Source organism: Elephantulus edwardii, unplaced genomic scaffold, assembly GCF_000299155.1.
Source record: "Elephantulus edwardii isolate Elephantulus edwardi_28Jun2011 unplaced genomic scaffold, EleEdw1.0 scaffold00171, whole genome shotgun sequence".
Taxonomy (NCBI): Eukaryota; Metazoa; Chordata; class Mammalia; order Macroscelidea; family Macroscelididae; genus Elephantulus; species Elephantulus edwardii.
In genome coordinates this window covers 4623339-4642203 of record NW_006399921.1, presented here as the reverse complement: position 1 = coordinate 4642203, position 18865 = coordinate 4623339, and the positions used below count along the sequence as shown (strand labels likewise).

The 18865-nt window shown below is 43.7% G+C and overlaps 1 protein-coding gene across 1 annotated transcript in view; it reads left to right on the top strand.

Annotated features, from left to right (window-relative positions):
- GRIK4 (glutamate receptor, ionotropic, kainate 4) overlaps positions 1-18865 on the top strand; it is a 496433-nt gene that overhangs the window by 258021 nt on the left and 219547 nt on the right. The window contains exon 7 of the mRNA XM_006895612.1: positions 4254-4307. Coding sequence (XP_006895674.1) covers positions 4254-4307 — 54 coding nt within the window. The remainder of the gene's footprint in view (positions 1-4253; positions 4308-18865) is intronic.

Sequence of the window (18865 nt, the reverse complement as noted above, 5' to 3'; positions counted from 1 at the left end):
TGTACTATCTTCACTCTACAGATGAAGAAACCAAGACTGTGGGATTAAAAATGCATCTGAGATGCAGCCCTGTAAATAGCAAACCTAACTCTGAACCTGAACCCTTCTCCCTCTGCATGTGAAGGGGCAGCATGCCAACACGTGGTCAGAATAAGCCACATAGAAGCTGGACAGAGTGAGAGAGAAGTCAGGCCAAGCTGCTGCAAACAGTGGGGCAGCTCTGGGGTCACCTGCATCAGTTCCTAGGCTGGTAGCTGGCTAGCTCTCCATCCTCCAATAGAGTGGATCCTGCTGCCCAGCTCCTCCCCAGATTGCAGAGCCCCAGGCCTCTGCAGGCACATTGGCCTCTTCTAATGCCGTTTTAATTGCACATTCTAGCACAACCCTGCCATCTTCCACTGAGGGCGAGAGGCTCCTCGTTAACCTTTGCCACGCTGCAAGGAGCCGCACACACACTTGGATGTTTGTCTCTTCCTCTCTTTCCCAAGCCACCTCCTCAACTACTTTTTTTCTGTGAGTTAATAAGAGATTTGAATGAGTTCTCTCAGTACCGACGACTGTCCCTTCAGCTCGTTGCTATAGTGATTTACCACTGCTCCAAAGCCATGTCTCTATGTATATACCCATCTCTCTTTCAGACACATGTTTTTCTCTCTTATTTTTTCCTCTGTCGTGTCTGGGGCTGTGATAAAGAAAGGAAGCAAGGATGACAGAGCTCTTCCAAGTTTCAGAGTGATAGAGGTACTGGCCGAGGAGTCCGCCTCCAGGAAGGTGGGGAACAGGATGAGTGTCCCTTCTGTGGGTGGACGTGTGGAGAAAAGGAAGACTCCTCAGTTCCTGCTGTTACTGGAGCCTGGACTCCCAGCATAAAGAGGCTGGCCTGTGTTATTATTTTTTAATAATACAATTAATTATTGATATTTTATTAAATACAGACAAGTGCATATAAGGAAAGAAAAACCATTCATTGATAAGCCCACCGATTAGAAAGAGCCACTATTACATTTTGATGATTGCCCATTACTACACTTCCCCATGACCTTCTATCACCTGTCCACCTATCCCTTACTGACATGCTGTGCATTTCCCTCATGCCACTCAGTATTTTTCCTATAAATGCCATTTTAATGACTGCGTCGTTTCTGATCATATGGCTATGTCATAATTTATTTAACCATCCAGTTATTGTTGGTGGTGCTGGTTGTTTCCAATCTTGTGCTAGAATAAAAAATGGTGCAATGCATGCCTTTATACATAAATCTTACGCAAATTCATGAATATTTGCTTGCATAAGTTTCTGGAAGGAGTCACTGAGTTGAAGGTGCACATGCTGTAAAGTATTGTTAAGTGATTTGTCCACTTGCTTTCTAGAAAATCTCTAATAGTGAGGTTACCAGCAATGTGGAGGTTATGCAGATCTTCCCACACTCTGGCCAGTATGAGTGTTTTCATTACCAATGCTCCTTGTGGCTGTGCTTTCCAAAGAAACACAGCCTCTAATGACTGTGATCCATAATTGCTTTTACTTAGTGGCCAGTTGGCAGCTTTCCTGAAACCAGCTATTGGCCTCAGCCCCTGTGACCTTGGAGCTCAGCTGGCCAGTGACACGTGAGGCGAGGGAAGATTTCTGTCTTTTTTCTCATTTTGATCTCCTACTGGTCCCAGACTTGCAGTCCATCAGGCATGCGCTCAATTCCCATGCTTCCCTGGGGCTCCCTACTCCTGCTGGCAAAGGGGATTCCATCAGGACCTTCAGGCCCCAGGGTAGATGGGCTTGGTGTGAGAAGGGAGCATGCACAACGAACACACGGAGCTTCTGGGAGACTCAGGCCTTGCACGTGTGAGCCTGGCCTGCGGAGCTTGGCAGCACTCTGCTGTCTCTTGATTTCAGGAGGATTTGCAGAGTAATCCCCTACTTTATTGAGCGGCTGTTCCAGCAACGAACTCCATGTTTACCCAGAATTCAGGTCTTAAAAACCAAGGATCTCTTGTCTTTTATCTTTAGGACAGCAGATTTCACAAAATGGGTTTTAACCATCTGACTGTGCCCTCTTCCCAGCCCCAAGCCCCCACTCCAGCCCATTCTACACTCAGTAGGTTCACAATATCCTAGGGAAGTGGTGCCAGGAAGAGATGCCTCCCTCTGCAGAGTTTGGACACAACAGCACTTCCATGTGGACAGTGTATCTTGAGGGGGTGCCATCGTGCCTGACCATCCTCCTGGAGGTGCGGAAAGAATGTAGCTTTGCTTGGAGCAAGGGGAGGCCTCAACTAGGAGGCTGTGTCTTCCATCGTGGGACCCACTGTGACCGCTCCTCACTCAGGAAGCCTACACTGCTTGCATTTGAATGCTAGCAATATCCATGATCTGCTAAGAGCCTATGTCCTAAAAGAATACTCACAAAGTTTTTTAAAGTTCCTTGGGAGATAAACATGATGTAAGAGGAAAATGTAATCATCTTTGGTCTTGTTTCTTCCACATTCACCTCAATAGTCATAATAAAACTGGTTTCCCAGTGGCCCCAGGCTGCAGGATACATTATGAAAATCTAACTGCCTGTCAGGAGGGACAGGAACCCTGGGGAGAGCTGGGCTCATTATTCACCTGGTCTCCTTGTCAGTTTCTATAGCACCTGTCACACTCCAAGCCCGGCACTCTGACAGGGAAGGTTGGTTAGGGGTATTTATGATGGGCACCGAGATCAGACAAAAGGGAGACTGTTCTGAAGTAGCAATTCTCAGCTGTGGAATGATGACACACTTGTGTGCTCTGATCTGGTGTGAAGGCTGCCACAAGCAACTTGTTACTAACCACTAATGAAGGACCAAAGTTTGCAAATGATTCACTTGTTTCCTACACTGTTGTAGATCCAAGGATGTTTTTATGAGTATAATTTGCATTCTGACAGCCCTTCTTGAGTGGATAAGAAAGGATGACCTTAATCTGAGAATGGACCGCAACTTGCAGGCTCTATTATCTGTGCCACAGCCCCAAGGAGAACTGTGTTAGTTTCATCGGTACCATGGGTGTCAAGAGATCACGTGGCTTGGTTTAAAGTAGTGTCATCAGGTTGCCTGAACGCATCTTTACCATTTATGCAACATGCAGTTTTATACAAGTTACTTAGCCCTGTTGTGTCAGTTTCTTCAGCTGTATAATGAAGAGAAACCTCATATATTTAACCCATATGAAATTCATCAATAATGAGCACGCGGTGGTTAAGTGTTAACCATTGTAATAGTGTGGAGATCTTTTTTCAAATTCATTTATTTTTGTCTTGCTGTTGCAAGTATGCACATCAGAACATGCACCAATTCTAGTTTATGCCTCTAGCATTTAGTGACTGCATTGATTACATTCTTTGAGTTGTACAACCATTCTTACCCTCCTTGGGTGAGTTGTTCCTCCTTATTTAACATAAACCGCCCCTGTGTTTCTTACCTACCATTTCAAGCTGTTGTGTCAATTTGATCCTGTAAAGTAGTTCTTAAAACTGTCCAAAGCTTTGGTTATTCTGTCTTAGTTAAACTCTTGCTCAGTTTCAAGATTTCAGGGGATATTTTGGGTCTAGGTTTAGAGATCTTTTCAGAGGTACATATTTTCCATGGCTCCAAAAGTCTAGATAGAGTCCAAGTGAATTTTAAATTCTATTTAGCCCCTGCCCCCCGCTTTGATTAAAAACTCTCCTTCAGAGTCTTTGTTCAGAATGTTTAGTAATAACAGCCAAGTTCATCTAGTCTCATGGCCAAGGGGCAATTGTTTATGAAGGCAGCAGTCACACATTCCATTTCCTCCTTCTATTCATGATGTTCCTTCTTCCTCTCTTGCTCCAAGCAAATAGAGACTAATTGTGTGCCTTAGATAGCTGCTTGCAAGCTTTTATGGCTTTATTCAATAATTGTAGATATTTTGCCATTTTATAGCATTTCACAATTTAATTAATTTCCCTTATGTTTTTTGTTTTCAAGAACCTGTGGTTCTACCCATGACAGTATGTTTTGCTTGCATGAGAACATCAACTACACAGAATGTCACTGCTGAGATGGGGAGGGAGTTAAGGTAGAGAGGCCTTGAAGCCAGTGTTTTCTTCCCTCCAAGATCAAGGACAGTGTAAGAGCTAATCAGTACTTTTGCTCTGCATGATTCCCATGGGCAGTGGGTCCAACAAACTGCAGATACTTCTGAGTCTTTAGGGGTCTTTCATTTCAAGTGGGTTTTTTTCTTCTCTAATCTCCTTCTCTTCCTTCTGCAGGCAGCTGAACTAGGAATGGTGTCAGCCTATTACACATACATCTTCACTAATCTGGTAAGACGTTTTCACAGCTCACTTCCTTGGCATGCAGAGTGTCATTAATTGGGGTCAGTGGGTTGTGAAGGAATGAATCTCAGGAGATTGGGAGGGGAGGATAGAGAAGCAGAGGAGCAGCAATGTGCTAGAGTAGCAGAACATCCTAGAAGCATGAAGGTCCAGGGACCCACTGCACCTCTATTCCAATAGTTCTTAGCCTTGGGATAATGGAAATTTAGAAAGGAGTTTCCATTCACATGCCACCAGCTACACCAGTTACTAATTCCTTTTAATTGAGCCAGCTAAGTGAGCCTGTTCTGTAGGGCTGCTTATGGAATTGGAGTTTAGTTTCTGCTTTATATTATTAGACTAGGCCTGTGCTAACTCAGAAGAAAACAAGCTAGAGTACAAAATATAGGCGTGCCTAATGGTGTTATAACTGGATATGTCTTTAGAAACCATCTTAGTTCACATAATCATTTCATAGCTGAGGAAACTGAGATTTTTTTTAGTAATTAAAAAATGAAATTTTTATTTTGTATTGGTTGCTTACAGATTTTGTATACCTTGTGTTTTACACTATCCTTCATTCACATTGTGTTTCATACAATCATCCCCACTCATTATATTTTATAAAATTAATCAAGTTTGAACTATGCCCATCGTCGCTTTGTCTTTCCAGATCCCCACTGGACTTTCCCCATTTCCTTTGCCCACCCCTCCCTACACCCATCAAATTGTGTTTCCTGTGATTTCCCCCTGCCTGCCCTCCCCACTCTGTTCCTACCAGCCCTGCCTTGGATCTTCATACACATTTTACTAATTATCTTTCTGTTTTTACAATAATGGTCTTACATAGCATTTGTCCTTATGGAACTGAGTTAGTTCACTCAGCATAATGCTCTCCAGTCCCTCCCAAGTTATGTAGTAATTTTCAAAATCATTGCTCTTGAGTGCTGTGTAGTATTCAATCATATTAGTGTACCATGATTTCCCAATTCATTCGATTGTGATTGGACATTTGGTCTGGGAAACTGAGATCTTTAGAAACTACTTTCCCCCTATTTATTTATTTCAAATTTTATTTTATGCTGGTTTACATACTAAGCTCATAAAGTTCATATACATTGTTTTTCATGGGATTGTAAAATGGTACAACCACTCTGGAAGGTGTTTGACGTTTCCTCAAAAAGCTGAACATAGAAATTCCATATGACCCAGTTATTCCACTGCTTGGAATATATAGCCTGAGAGAATGAAAACTGAGGCATATACGGAGAATTGTACACCAGTGTTCGTAGCAGTGTTATTCACCCTCGCAAGAACATGGAAACAGCCCAGATGACCAACCACAATGGAATGGATTGAGAAATGATGATACATTCACACAATGGAATACTATGCAACACGCAGGAGCAATGATTTTGTAAATTACGGCCTAATATTGGAGGAACTGGAAGAGCATTATTCTAAGTGAACTAACTTAGTCTCATAAGAAAAAATACTGTATGGGATCATTATTGTAGAGCGTGTATGAGGATCTAAGGGGGGGGTGTTAAATATAAAGGAAAGGATATTTTTAAAAATTATTATTGAGCCACATTTGCTTGCGAGCTTTGCCATCTGAGTGACAGATATACTAACTGAATGACAATTCACTGAACCTTGGTTTCTTGATCTGTCATGGAGGCAGAAGGGCAGCTACATCATAGGGTTGTAATTTTGAAGTGCCATAATTTTATCTGTGTGGAAGCATTTCACAAGTTGTAAATGATGAAGAGATATTCTTATCAAGCACCCTGAGTGAATGTGTTGTTGGTCCTCGGACCTCAGGACCACAGTCTCAGCACCTCAAGGTCCGCTGTGATCAGCACCTCAAGGTCAGCTGTGATAGCGTAACCCACAAGGACAATGTTCTACATCCTGCTTTGGTGAGTAGTCACTGTGGTCTTAAAACTTGTGAGCAGCCGTCTAAGGAGAAACTGTTGGTCTCTCCCTGTTCACAAGAAAGAGTGAAGAAAATCAAAGACTCTTAGAAGTAATTAGTCCAGAAGACTGATGGGCCATTTAAACCTAAACCTCCATCATTCTAAAACAAGAACTAGATGATGGCTGGCTACCACTGCCAACTGCTATAAAAGGGCCGCTGTAGACTCTTGGACAGACTGAGAGAATGAAAAAGCAAAACAAAACTAAAGCTTGTAACAGTGGCCATGTTTGCTGTCTGGTAGAGACTGGTGGAAACGCCAAGACCCATAGTTACCTGCTGGACCTGGAACTAACCTCTGCCCTGTGTTTCCACTTTCAGTCAAATGATAGACAGGCCTACAGGGTGAGCAATAATACCAGAGAGGTACAAAAAGTCAACCACACAGGGTCCAAAAGGCAACATTTGCCTAGGGATAAAATTCAGAAAGTATAAAGGGATAGGATGGAAGGGTTGATGGAAATGAGAATCACAGGGCAGAATAGGGGAGAAAGCTATTACAGTTTGGGGATTGTCACTAATGTCATTACAGAAAAATGCATGTGAATGAAAATAAACTCATTCTGTAAATGTTCATTCAAATCAGGGTAAAAACAAAATTAAAGGAAAAAGGTTATTGTAAAGCACAGGCTTACCCAATAATATTGTGGGGAGGACTTCAGAGAGCACATTTATTAAATTATTTCCATTTTTCTTTTTAAGTAATTATACATTTATAGTAAGTTACAAAAATGGAACAGAGAGACCCGATGCATATCTCATTTTTTCTAAAAAATATTTAATTATAATATTAAAACCTGGGCATCAAATCTGTCATATGTGAATCACTGTCCTTAAGACATAGAACTTATTCAATCAACACAAAGCTTTTCGTCATGACCGCCTTTATAGTCTTACATACACTATTTCCCACAACTCCTGGCCTCTGGAAACCACTGTTCTGTTCTTTGTTTCTAAAACTTTCTCATTTTTAAGAACTAGTATAAAAGAAATTATATTGTACGTGATCCTTCCCCATCACAAAACATAATATGAAATTCATTCAAGTTGTCGAATGTATCCATATGGGGTTTTTGTATAGCTGAGTAGTATTCCATGGTACTGATGCATCAGTCTATCTAACCATTTATTCACTGAGAGACATTTGGATGCCTTCCAGATTCTGGCCAATACTATTGCTATTATGAACAACTGCTAAAAATCCAGGCTTCATCCCGGTTTCACACATCTTGTGATTAGGATGGGTGGTCATGCAGGCATGTTTTTAGAACCACCTCTGGGGCTCAGTGGTGAGGAATTGCAGTGCCAGTGAAAGGCAGGAGATTCAGGTCCACCAGTTGATCCACGGGAGAAAGGTGGGCAGACTCCTTCCGTGTGATACACTGCCTCTCAGAACCTGCTGGAGGGTCTGCTGTGAACCAGCTCCGACTCGGCAGCATCACCACCATGTCACTGAAGGAGCTCTGCTGGCTTAGTGGATAGGGAGTTGTGCTGCTAACACAAAGGCAGCGCTCCTCTGGTAGTTCAGACCCATTAGCTCCCCTGAGGGAGAAAGATGGACTCTCTTCCTGTACAGTTTATAACGTCTGAAAATCCACTGGAGAGTCAGCGATGCATCAGTTCTGATTCAGTGGCAACGAGAAGGAGCAACCTGTAAGAGGAACTGGGGAACTAAGGGGCTCAGCCCATAGGAAGTTGTGCTGCTTATCAAAGACTGTGCCTCTCTAGAGGTTCAAATCCACCAGCCGTCCCTCAGCAGCAAGGTGGGCTGTCTGCTCCCTGTGATTCACAACCTAGGGAACGAGCCCTGAGTGGGTGCCTACTCCACGACAGTGAGTTGAATTGAGTTATATATCAGGCACTAGGCCAGGCTTTGGGGATTAAAGTGTGAAAAAGAAACCAAGCCTGCCTTGGAAAAGCATAAAGTACTTATTATTGTGCAATATGTTAAGTTATATAGTAGCCAGACCCTAGAGCAGGAGTGGGAGCACAGGTTACTAAGGAGGGCAACCTTTAAGCTATTCCCCAGAAGGGATTTTTTCTTCTTAAACAAAGGAGGAAAGAACATTCCAGCAAAAAGAACACTGTCTTCACTTCCAGCTAACTGGGAGTTACTATAGACTTATGAGCTGCTTCACAGATATGCATGTCCACTGCTCTTTGTTTATCTGTTGACAATCAGCCTTGAAAGTAATAACTTGGTTAGAGGAGTTAATTGAAGTTGGTTAGGGGTTAATTGAAGGAATCAGGAAGCTGATTTGACCAGAATTTAAGATCTTTTGGTGGAAGCATGTCATGGGGTCATTTAAGACAGTGTACAGTCCCCTTTTCTGGATTTAGACACTTAGGGTTTAGGTTTCCAAAATGTCCTGCAAAGTTTAGGAAATGCCCAGTCAGGTTTGGCCTGGTGCCCTTGTTTCCTCAATGACAGTATTCTATGAACAGCTGGAAACCTGTGGCCCTTCTCCAGCTGGTTCACCTTGGGTATGACACCTAATTCACCACCAACACAAAACTGTTGTCACTGTTTAGATTATCTTTTAATTGATGTGGCCTAGTGGGCAAGAAGTTGTGTTGCCACTTCAAAAGCAGGGAGTTTGAATCCATCACTTGCTCCCTGGGAGAAAGATGAGCAATGTCTTCCCCTGAGATTTACAGCCTCTGAAAACTGGCTGGAGGGTCAGCTCTGAGTGGGTTCTGACCTCACCGCAGTGACAGTCTTTGACTTTGAACGTGCATGTGGAAGGTCACACAGGTTTTATGTATATAACCTATCACACTTTCTCCAAGTGACATACCTGTGCCTGAAGCAAGCCGATCCAGAACATTATAAGCACCCCAAATCCTTTCCCCCCTCTGTGTCACTATTCCTCACCATCCAAGGAGACTTTTTGCGTCTATTTGTTTATTTTTCCTACCCAGCACTGCCTCTGTAAATCACAACATTAACATGTAAAAAGGGAGGAAAGGATTAAGCTATTCCCAGAGCAATGCAAATGTATTTGCTTAAAGTAAGGAGGCATCTGGGGGAGCCTGGCAAATTGGCAGAAGAGTAAAGAGAGATTAAAGTGCAGGAGTGTGCCATTTGGGGAGCTTGGAAAGAGAAGGGAGAGGAGGGAAAGGTTGACCAGGACCTGCCTGCTTTGTACCAGCCTGCCAGGGGACACCCTTCTAGTAGGCAGCCATTTAAGGGGAGGAGGGGAAAGAGGGGGGTGCGCAAGGAGCCACCTAGGTGACTTAGCAGATGAAAGGAAGTCTCTATTCAGAGACTTTCCTTCAGCTGTGGCTTAACTTGGAAACTTTTAAGACAGCGTCACTCCTGCTGACATCTCCCCCCCACCCCATTCCTTCTCACAGAAAGAATACTACTTAGTAGAAAAAGCATTGACTTTGAAGTCAAGAAACCTGAGTTCGAATCTCTGTTCTGTTTATTCTCATTGTGTCACTTTGGATGAGTTACATTAAATCTCTGAGTCCACATTTTTTTCCATTTTAAAATTGAGATAATAAACCCTTGCAAGTTTTTTGTAAGAATTCACAGAATTCTACACATTAAAATTCTTCATGAGTTGTGATATATTACATTTTTTTAAGACATTGTCTTTCGTTTCAGATAACATAATCGCATTTCCCATTTTTGAAGAATTTTTCTCTTTCTTAGGCAGGGACAGAAGACGCTGAGCTCTGGGAACATGGCTCAGGTGGAGAGTTCTTTGAACCTGCAATGAACAGGGCTCGCGCAGTTTATAAGCTTTCAACGAGAAATCAAAAAATTAACATATAAATACCGTTGGTTGAATAATAATGATGTTGTTAGATGCCATCGAGTCAAGTATGACTCATGTAAATATTACGCATATGAACAACAAATCTGACATACTCCATTCGTTTTCTGCAGTCACTATGTCAAGCATCTTGTTAAGGCTTTTCCTCTTTTACCTAGAAGGAGAGACTTGGTTTCACCCTCTTCAATAAAGACTGATTTGTTTTCTTGGCAGTCCATGATATGTTCAGGACTCTTCTCCAGCATCACAACTCAGAGGCATCTTTTCTGCTTCTGTCATCCTTCGTCGTTGTCCAACTATCTGAAGCATAACAAATAATTGAGAAAACTATGGCCTGGATTAGGTGCACCTTTGTATCTAGACTGACATCGTTGCTCTTCAGCACTCTGGAGAGGTCCATGACAGCAGGTTTTCCCAATGCAATTTGTCTTTTGATTTCCTGACTGCTGTTATTAAGAGTGTTGATTGTGGATCTGAGCAAGCTGTAATTGCTAACAATCTCAACTCTTCTCCATCTAATATGGTGCTGCCAGTTGGCCCAGTGGTGAGAATCTTTGTCTTCTTGATTTTGAGCTTCAATCCATATTATTGAAGTTATGTGTCCTATCACCGTACCTTTTCAATCTATATGCAGAACAGATTATCCAGGAGGAGGCTGGGCTCTATCAGGGGAATGTGACAACAGGATTGGAGGAGGACTTATCAACAATCTGGGTTATGCAGATGACACAACCCTACTCACTGAAACTGAGGAGGACCTGAAGCATTTGCTGCAGAAGGTCAATGACTGCAGCCTTCAATATGGATTGAAGCTCATCATCAAGAAAACAAAGATTCTCACCCCTGGGCCTATTAATGCAGGTAGAATCTTAGGCCAAAGTGGGAAGGATATCATAAGGAGATGGTATGGTCATGAATTACTCTGTGTACTTCTCTAGTCCTGTCCCTCAAAACGCAGATGCCATCCAGACTTTCATCCATAGTTACCCCTCCTCTGAGTTTCTCAGTGTCCCCATTCTGATTATGGACACCCGAGACACTCCATTTGGCTTCCTGAGAGCCAGCACAAGGAGCTGGAGAGGCCCGGACCCGGCCAGTAGGGAAACCTGTCTTATATTCTGGTTTGGCAAGCTTCCGACTGTGTGCCCCTGTGCACACTGCTACCCCTGTCTGAACCTCAGTGAACTCTCCTGCACGTGAACACTAAAAATAGTTGCCTTAGGAGCTAATCTACATGGAGCAGTTGGCTCGCAATAAAAGGTAAGTAAAGGGAAACAGTATTTTTTTAAGAATTCCTGTTTATGCTTCCTGTGGACTCCAAGGAAAGGGAAATACTTATTTTGGTGCACAGTCTAATGGGCTGTAAAGATGACTCGTAAGATACGTTTTTATTTATTCCTAGAGAGAGAATAGAGCAAGGTAGTTCGGTAATTGTGCGTGACTGAGCTGACCATTGTAGGGTTTATTTGTGTCAGTAATTACTGAATAATTGATCAATTCTCCATACTGCAGTTCCATCCAGGCATTAAGAAAACTGATTGATGTAGAGCATCTATAATAAATGAATTAGATTGACTGCCCTGGATTCACAATCCATTGATTACCCATCACCAGAGTTGGGACAAGAATATTTATCATGAGCCAGACTTCTAAACTATCAATTCATTTGACTTTATAGCAACACAGCTTCTATGTATGCTAGGTTCTCACCATCAGGGAGAGTGGTGTCTTCAGTGGACTGTCTTCAGTCCTTGCGTGATCAAGGTAATGGGCCCAAAGAGAAGATTCGAACCAGAGACAGCTGAGGCTGCACTAGAAGGGTCATGCTGCTACTGTGGACAGAGCCAGGGTCGGCAGGTCCATTGGAAACCAGGCTCAGTGACAGAGTGAATATGCAGGCATGGGGCCTCAGACACTAGGGACACACATCAGAGACCCATGTGCAAGGACAGATCATCTGCAGAGCAGAGAAGAGGCTAGTCATAGGAACTTACTAGATATTGAAGACACAGTCATAGCAAACAGTGGGCAGATACCCAAATCTTTTCTTTATGTATTGGTTCTCAAAAGGGATTTGAGGCCAAAGTTTGGACCCATTTACGAGCTTTGGTGAGTAAAACATTGTGGTGCCATTGCTGCTGGCTCTGTATGGGTTAGGAATCACCCCTAATAGCACATCTCAGGTTTGTAGATGGAAATGGGCCTCTGAGGGCAGCTGCCTAAGGTGAGAGCTCAGAGGAAGAGGATCAGCTCTCAGGGAAATCTAGAGGCAGGAAGAATATCTGGTCCGAGCTAGGTACATGGAGAGGAACCAGGAAGAACAATCCTTCTCTTAATCAAAGGAGGATTTGAGTCCAGGCAAAAGCGAAGTGTGCCCAAAAAGGACAAAGGAGAGCAAAAAAAGAACATTTCTGTACAGTCACAAAAGATGTAAGCAACCTGGATAACTGGCTCCCACGTTCCTCCAGACGCTTCCTTCTTTTTGGCATTTTCAAAGTAAAAGAAGCCAGACCAGATGACTGAATTAGGAGTCCTGTCATTCCAGAGGGTCTTTAATAAGAGGCTACAGCCCCCCTTCTAGCAACTTGTCCAAGGTAGGAGAGATGAAGTCCCCCATTGAGATGGGTTGACATGGTGACTACAGCAGTGGGTTCAAATGTATAGAAATAGTGAGGATGGCATAGGATAGGACAAGATTCAGATCTGTTATTCAGAGGGTCTCTATGAGTTGTGCTTGACTAGACAACACCTAATAACAACAACAAAAAAAAGAGGACATAACCCCTTATATTCAATCAGACACGGTAAGAATCCCAACTCGGAGTCATAGTCGTGGTCTGGAAGGGCGTGAAACATGTGGTTTGTACTCAGGTTTCATTGACTATAATTAAGTGATATGAACACGCCTCACCATGAAGGCAACTGAGAGAGGCAGGGTAGCAGTGTGTGCAGGAGGTGAGGAGATGAGCGTGGTGATTGGAAAGCATCTTCACAGCCTTTTCTCCTTTTATGCTAGGAAAACAACTAGCATCCTGAACTTTGAGCTTGACTTTTAACTGGTTCCGTAAATGGAGATTAAGAGAAGACCATATGGGTCTTAAAACTATAAAGGTCCACTCTCGGTGTTCCTGTCCAGGTGACCGGTTGGCCTAACAGTTGTCTAATGCATCCACATGAGGCACTTATAGGGAAAGTATATCTTGTTCTCCTCCACAGTCTGGAAGAGATTCTTCATCCTCCAGTTGGTCCCCCAGGTTTGGCGGGGAAGACTGTTGTTCTACAAAATTGATGGAGGTTTGGATAGGTAGACATAAAGAATTAAAGGCCTTTGAGCAAAGCCTAGATAAACAGTGCCTGGGACCACAGAGGCTGTTGATGCCATCTTGAAAGAAGAGGTGAAGGAGGAAGCTCAATTTGAGCTAATAAATCTGGAGGGATTATCCTGCTACTAATGAACCCGGGGAGATTTGCAATCACCGCCTAATAGAAAAGATAAAAATCATCCTAATCTATTGTCAGCACAGACGGGCCCAGTGCCAAAGGAGGGAGCAGACGCCTTGGCGAGAAGTATTGAGATTTAAGAGTGAGGGTCAAGAGGCATGAGAGAGCCAAGGAAAATAGCTGGACACTGGAAGGCAGGAGACAGTGTGGTCTGCTAGCCTCATTGGTTCCCCTGGTGTGGCATGCGGTATGCCTGTGCCAGGTGCCACTATGTCAGAACCTCCAGCTCTTGGCATCACTAGCACGCTGAAGAGCAGGCTGCCCCTGTAGGAGCTCTGGTGGCCTGTGGTAAGGAGCTATGCAGCCAAGCAAACGCACATGTTACTCCATGGGGACGAATGGACAGTCTCTTCTCGTGGGATTTACTGCCCCTGAAAACACACTGAAGGGGCAACTATGAGTTGGATCCTACCCAGTGGTACATGACAAAAGAAACAACAGTAAATAATACATGGCATCCCCTTCATAAATAACATGCCTCTGGAAACTCTATGAACCTTGATAAGTGTTGATAGTTGCAGAAGGACTTCAAGCCTTTTGTTCATAGGGTCACAATGAATCATGCTCGACTTAAAGTCAATCAATAGCAACAACAATATAATATATATGCAGTGGAACCCTAGAGGTATTTTTCCTCAGGGAGCTGAGTTCTGATGTGCCATGTGGAAAGTCTAAAGAAGAGGCTACACCAACGGGAAGCCTCATCATTTAGGAGTCAAAGCCTGGAACAAAAGTTAGTCAGCTGTGGCTTCTAGTCTCAGCCCTGCCACTAACTAGCTGTGTCACGTACTAATACTGACAGTTGCTATCTTTTGAATTCTGCCTGTGCAAAGCTCTATAATAAGTGCTGCACATTTATTTTCTCATTTAAACCTCACCGTAACTCTAGCAATGTTGTTGTTATGTGCCGTCGAGTCGTTTCCAACTCATAGCGACCCTATGCACAACAGCCCTAAACCCTGCTCTATCCTGTGCCAACCGCACCGCCTCTGACACACCCATCCCGATTACCCCAGTCACCAAATCAATCCATCTCATAGAGGGTCTTCCCCTCCTGCGCTGTCCCTCCACCCTCCCAAGCATGATGTCCCTCTCCAAGGACCCGTCCCTCCTGGCAACATGTCCAAAGTATGTCAGACGAAGCCCCAGAATCCTTGCCTCCAAGGAGTAGCTTGGTTTAATCCTCTCCAAGATGAATCTGTTTGTTTTCCTGGCAGTCAGGGTACATTCAGTACCCTTCTCCAGCACCACAGCTCAAAAGCATCCACTCTCCTTCTGTCCTCCCTAGTCATTGTCCAACTCTCTGATGCTGTTTTATCCCCATTTTATTGTCAAACTGATGCTCATGACACTTTGGTGTCTTGCTCAAAGTAGGGGAACCAGAACATGCACCCGGAACTTAACCATGTCACTCTACAGCCTTTCTCTAGGTAAGCCATTCCTTCTTTCTGGACTTCAGTGTTCTTCATCTATAAAATTATGAGATTGCACTAGATTTTCCCTGAGGGGCTTTTCAGCTCTAGAGTCGATTTGAGGATGATACAGGTCACAGTGACCTGGGTTGCACATATTCTCTAGATAGAGGGCAGTGGCTCATCAAGATCAGAAGGCTCATGTGGCACTTGGAAGCTCTGGTGATGTAGTGATAAGAAGCTGCACTGCAATCCCAAAGGCATGCAGTCCAAGGCCACCAGCCCAGCCGCTCTGCAGGAGAAAGATGGGCAGTCTCCTCCCGTGCGATTTACTGCCTCTGAAAACCCACTGGAGGGTCAGCTGTGGGTCAGTCCTGCCTTGATGATACTCAGCAACAGCAGCAGCTCCTTAAAGCTCCAGACAGTGGCCATGTCTTAGCAGAAATGATCCCTCCACGGCCCAGTCTCTGTCTTCGTTGGACAGAACAGATATATGCAGCCAGTCTTCCTCTGGGTTGATTTTATTGTCAAGTGGACATAGCCTGTGTTTATTTTCCGAAGGTTTATTAGAGAGATTAGCCATAAGTAATTGAAATTGCTAAATATATTGCAGAAAGGAGATCCAGGGCAGACAAGGAGAGAAGATGCAATTGATTCAGAGAAAAAATGAGAATGTTTGCTGCCCAGTCTTTTGTTCCATCCTTTGGGAAGCTAACTTTCCTTGTATTTCAAAGTCTACTTGAATGCATCTCCATCAGAAGGTATTTTCTCATACTCCAAACTAAGTCGAATCCCCTACTACATACTCACAGTATCCTGTGTTTTATATTGCATAGCTTTCGTCTCAGTTCTTCACCTCTTATCTGACCTTTTGTTTAGACTTTGAGCTTCATAAAGGCAAGACCAAGTGTGCCTTTATCCATCACTGCAGTACAACCAGTAGCCTAGTGACTGGCCCATTACAGAGGCTCAATAAGTATTGTGGAATAAGGAATGAAGCGTCTCATAACATAAAGTTTGCGATCAGGAGGAGTGGTGAAGGACGAAGGTTCTTTTACCTTGGCAGGAACTCAGCTCATGAGGACTGAACCCTTAAGCATGGGGAACCCTATGACTTGTCTACAGTTAACCCAGAGAGAGTTGGGCCCAGTACAAAAGTTACAAAAGGCATCTGTTCCTGTTTCTTTAAGATTTGCCTGTAAGGCAAAATAAAGGCATACAGTTCCTACTTATTTATCCCTCCTTCAGTGCAAGAAAAGGCTGGAAGCCTTTTCAATGATTTAAAACTTAACAACTGCAGCAAGTGAAGGTGATTATAATGAAGAATTTGTTTGGAGTAGATGTTGGTTTAATCATTTCAAAGTGAGGGCAAATTTACATAACATTAAAGGCCAACTAGGAGTCGCAGGGAGCCTAACAGCCTTGGTGGTGGAGTGCATAATGTATCAGCTGTTCGAGTCTACCTGTGGCACTGCAGGAGACCTCCAGTAAAGATTTGTAACTTCACAAACCCATTGTGAATCACAATAGACTTGATGGGAGCTGATTTGGACTGTTTGTTCAGGAGCTGCCTGTAAACCAGATCTTCTTAATCCCAGGACTGTTTTAGCTCAGATGAGGATCTCCTCAATCTCCAATGTCTTTGCTCCAGTTCTGGGCTGGACAGAATTGGGATTAATGTTCTTCAGGGACTGTGAATGTGGACATAGTTCAGGATCCAAGAGACAAGTCACAGGGGTCTCTCCTGGTGGGAAGGAGGCCTGGGTGTGGCACCACGAATGAACATTGGTAGAAGAAGATGCAGGAATATTGACAGGTATCCAGGAGGATTGTGCTGACTGGCCTCTGTGTCACCTAGGGCTGCTGCCTCTGGTGGCCACACCAGGCCTGGGGCAGCTTTTGTCAGTCACTTTGGGCCATCACTTTGGCACTTGGCTCCTGGAGCCCGAACCCAAGAGTTCTAGAAACAAAACATCTTCAGGTTCTAAAGGTCATTGTGGGATTGTCTCAAGAGTCCCCAGGCACTGTATATGGTTAGCATCCTCAGCTGCTAAGTGGGGGTGGCAGTTCAAATCCACTCAGTAGCACTTTGGAAGAAAGTCCTGGCAATGTGTGTGTGTTGTACTTTCAGTGAAGATCTACAAGACGGGAGAGGCCAAAGCACCCTGGGAACTAAAGTTCCAACTAGGTAGGAGGCCCGTTTTGAAGGGTTTAGAATGTCTAGAGGCAATGTAGTCATATTTCAATGGTAGAAATACTCAACAGGTGTTTACTTCAACTGGGAGAGGAGAGGAAGGGAAACCGCATTTACCAACAGCCTCTTTAAAGTCAGAAGAAGCTTCTCATGGTTCTCACAAACAACATACACACACATACTCTCACACCTTGTTCACTCACTCATTCACCTACCTGCATACACATTCATGTTTATTCACACACACCCCAAAATCATTCACTCACTCACACACACAAACGCACACATCTCACACTCATTCACTCACTCTCACTCTCTCACGGACACACATACACCCACATCCCACTCACCTGCCTACATATACACATTCACCCTCACATGCACACACACGCACATTCATTCACTCACTCACCTACCTACACACACACACCCCTCTTTATTCATTCACCTATCTACATACTCATACATTCAAACGTGCGTGTGCGCACGCGCTCGCGTGCACACACACACACACACACACACACACACTGATTCACTCACTCACACAAATACACATTCCTTCACCTGCCTACCTAGATACACACAGAGGGAATTGCCAGGTGCTACAGTCCATCAGTCGGACAACTTCCTAGTGCCAGAGCAATTGATTCTAAAGTGTAGTTTATTGTAAAATTATTAAGAGAATCCACATATTTCAGCTTTATTGAGCCTTTTAGGAGAGCCACTCTGCATAATCCAGTACACTTTGGTGAATAAATATGTTTTTAGTGCAACTAGGGAAAGAGTAATGGAGTGAACACTGCCTGTTTGTCTGTCTCAGCACCTGCACCACCAAATGCAGACCCAGAGAGGAGGCAGATCTGGTGGGGAGAAATGTCTCCTGAGCACACAGTCAGAGCAGGATCTCAGGAAGATGCATCTACTCCCAAATTGTGCTCTCTGAAGCTGCTAACCTTCTGACCTGTGAACTTGGTCGCTGGTAGAAGGGGAGGTATCCAGATGGAGAAATATCAGAGAGAAACAGAAGGGGGCTCACATCAGAGGGGTTGACTGAAACAGTGGTATTTGCATTTCCCTTTGAGAAAACTGTGGCTGGAAATTTGAAGCCCGGTGAGCCAAGTTATATGCTTTCCCCTGTTATTAGATACTGTCAAGTAACCTTGTCAAGTAATCACCAATTCACAGTCCTCTATGTGCAGCAGAAGGAAACCCTGCCCAATTCTGCAGCATCCTCAGTCTCTGCTCTGTGTAGGCCCACTGGGTGTTCACTGTGTCATTCCATGTTATTAAAGGTTTTCCTCTGTTTCACTGATCATCTCCTTCACCAAGCATGATATCCTTCTCCAGAGTCGAGCCTCTCCTGATAACATAATAAAATATGTGAGAGAAAGTTTCACTCTCCTTATTTCCAAGGAACATTCTGGCAGTACTTCTCCCAAGACAAATTCTTTTGGCAGTCCATGGTATATTTGATATTCTTTACCATTACCAAAATTCAAAGGCATCAGTTCTTCTTTGGTCTTCCTTGTTTATTGTCCAAATTTCACATGCATTTGAAGCAACTGAAAGTACCATGGCTTAAAGTGACTCCCTTCCCCTTTAGCATTATAAAGAGGTTTTAGCAGCAGATCTTCCCAGTGCAATATATCTTTGATTTCTTGATGCTACTTCCATAGTTATTCATTGTGGATCCCAGT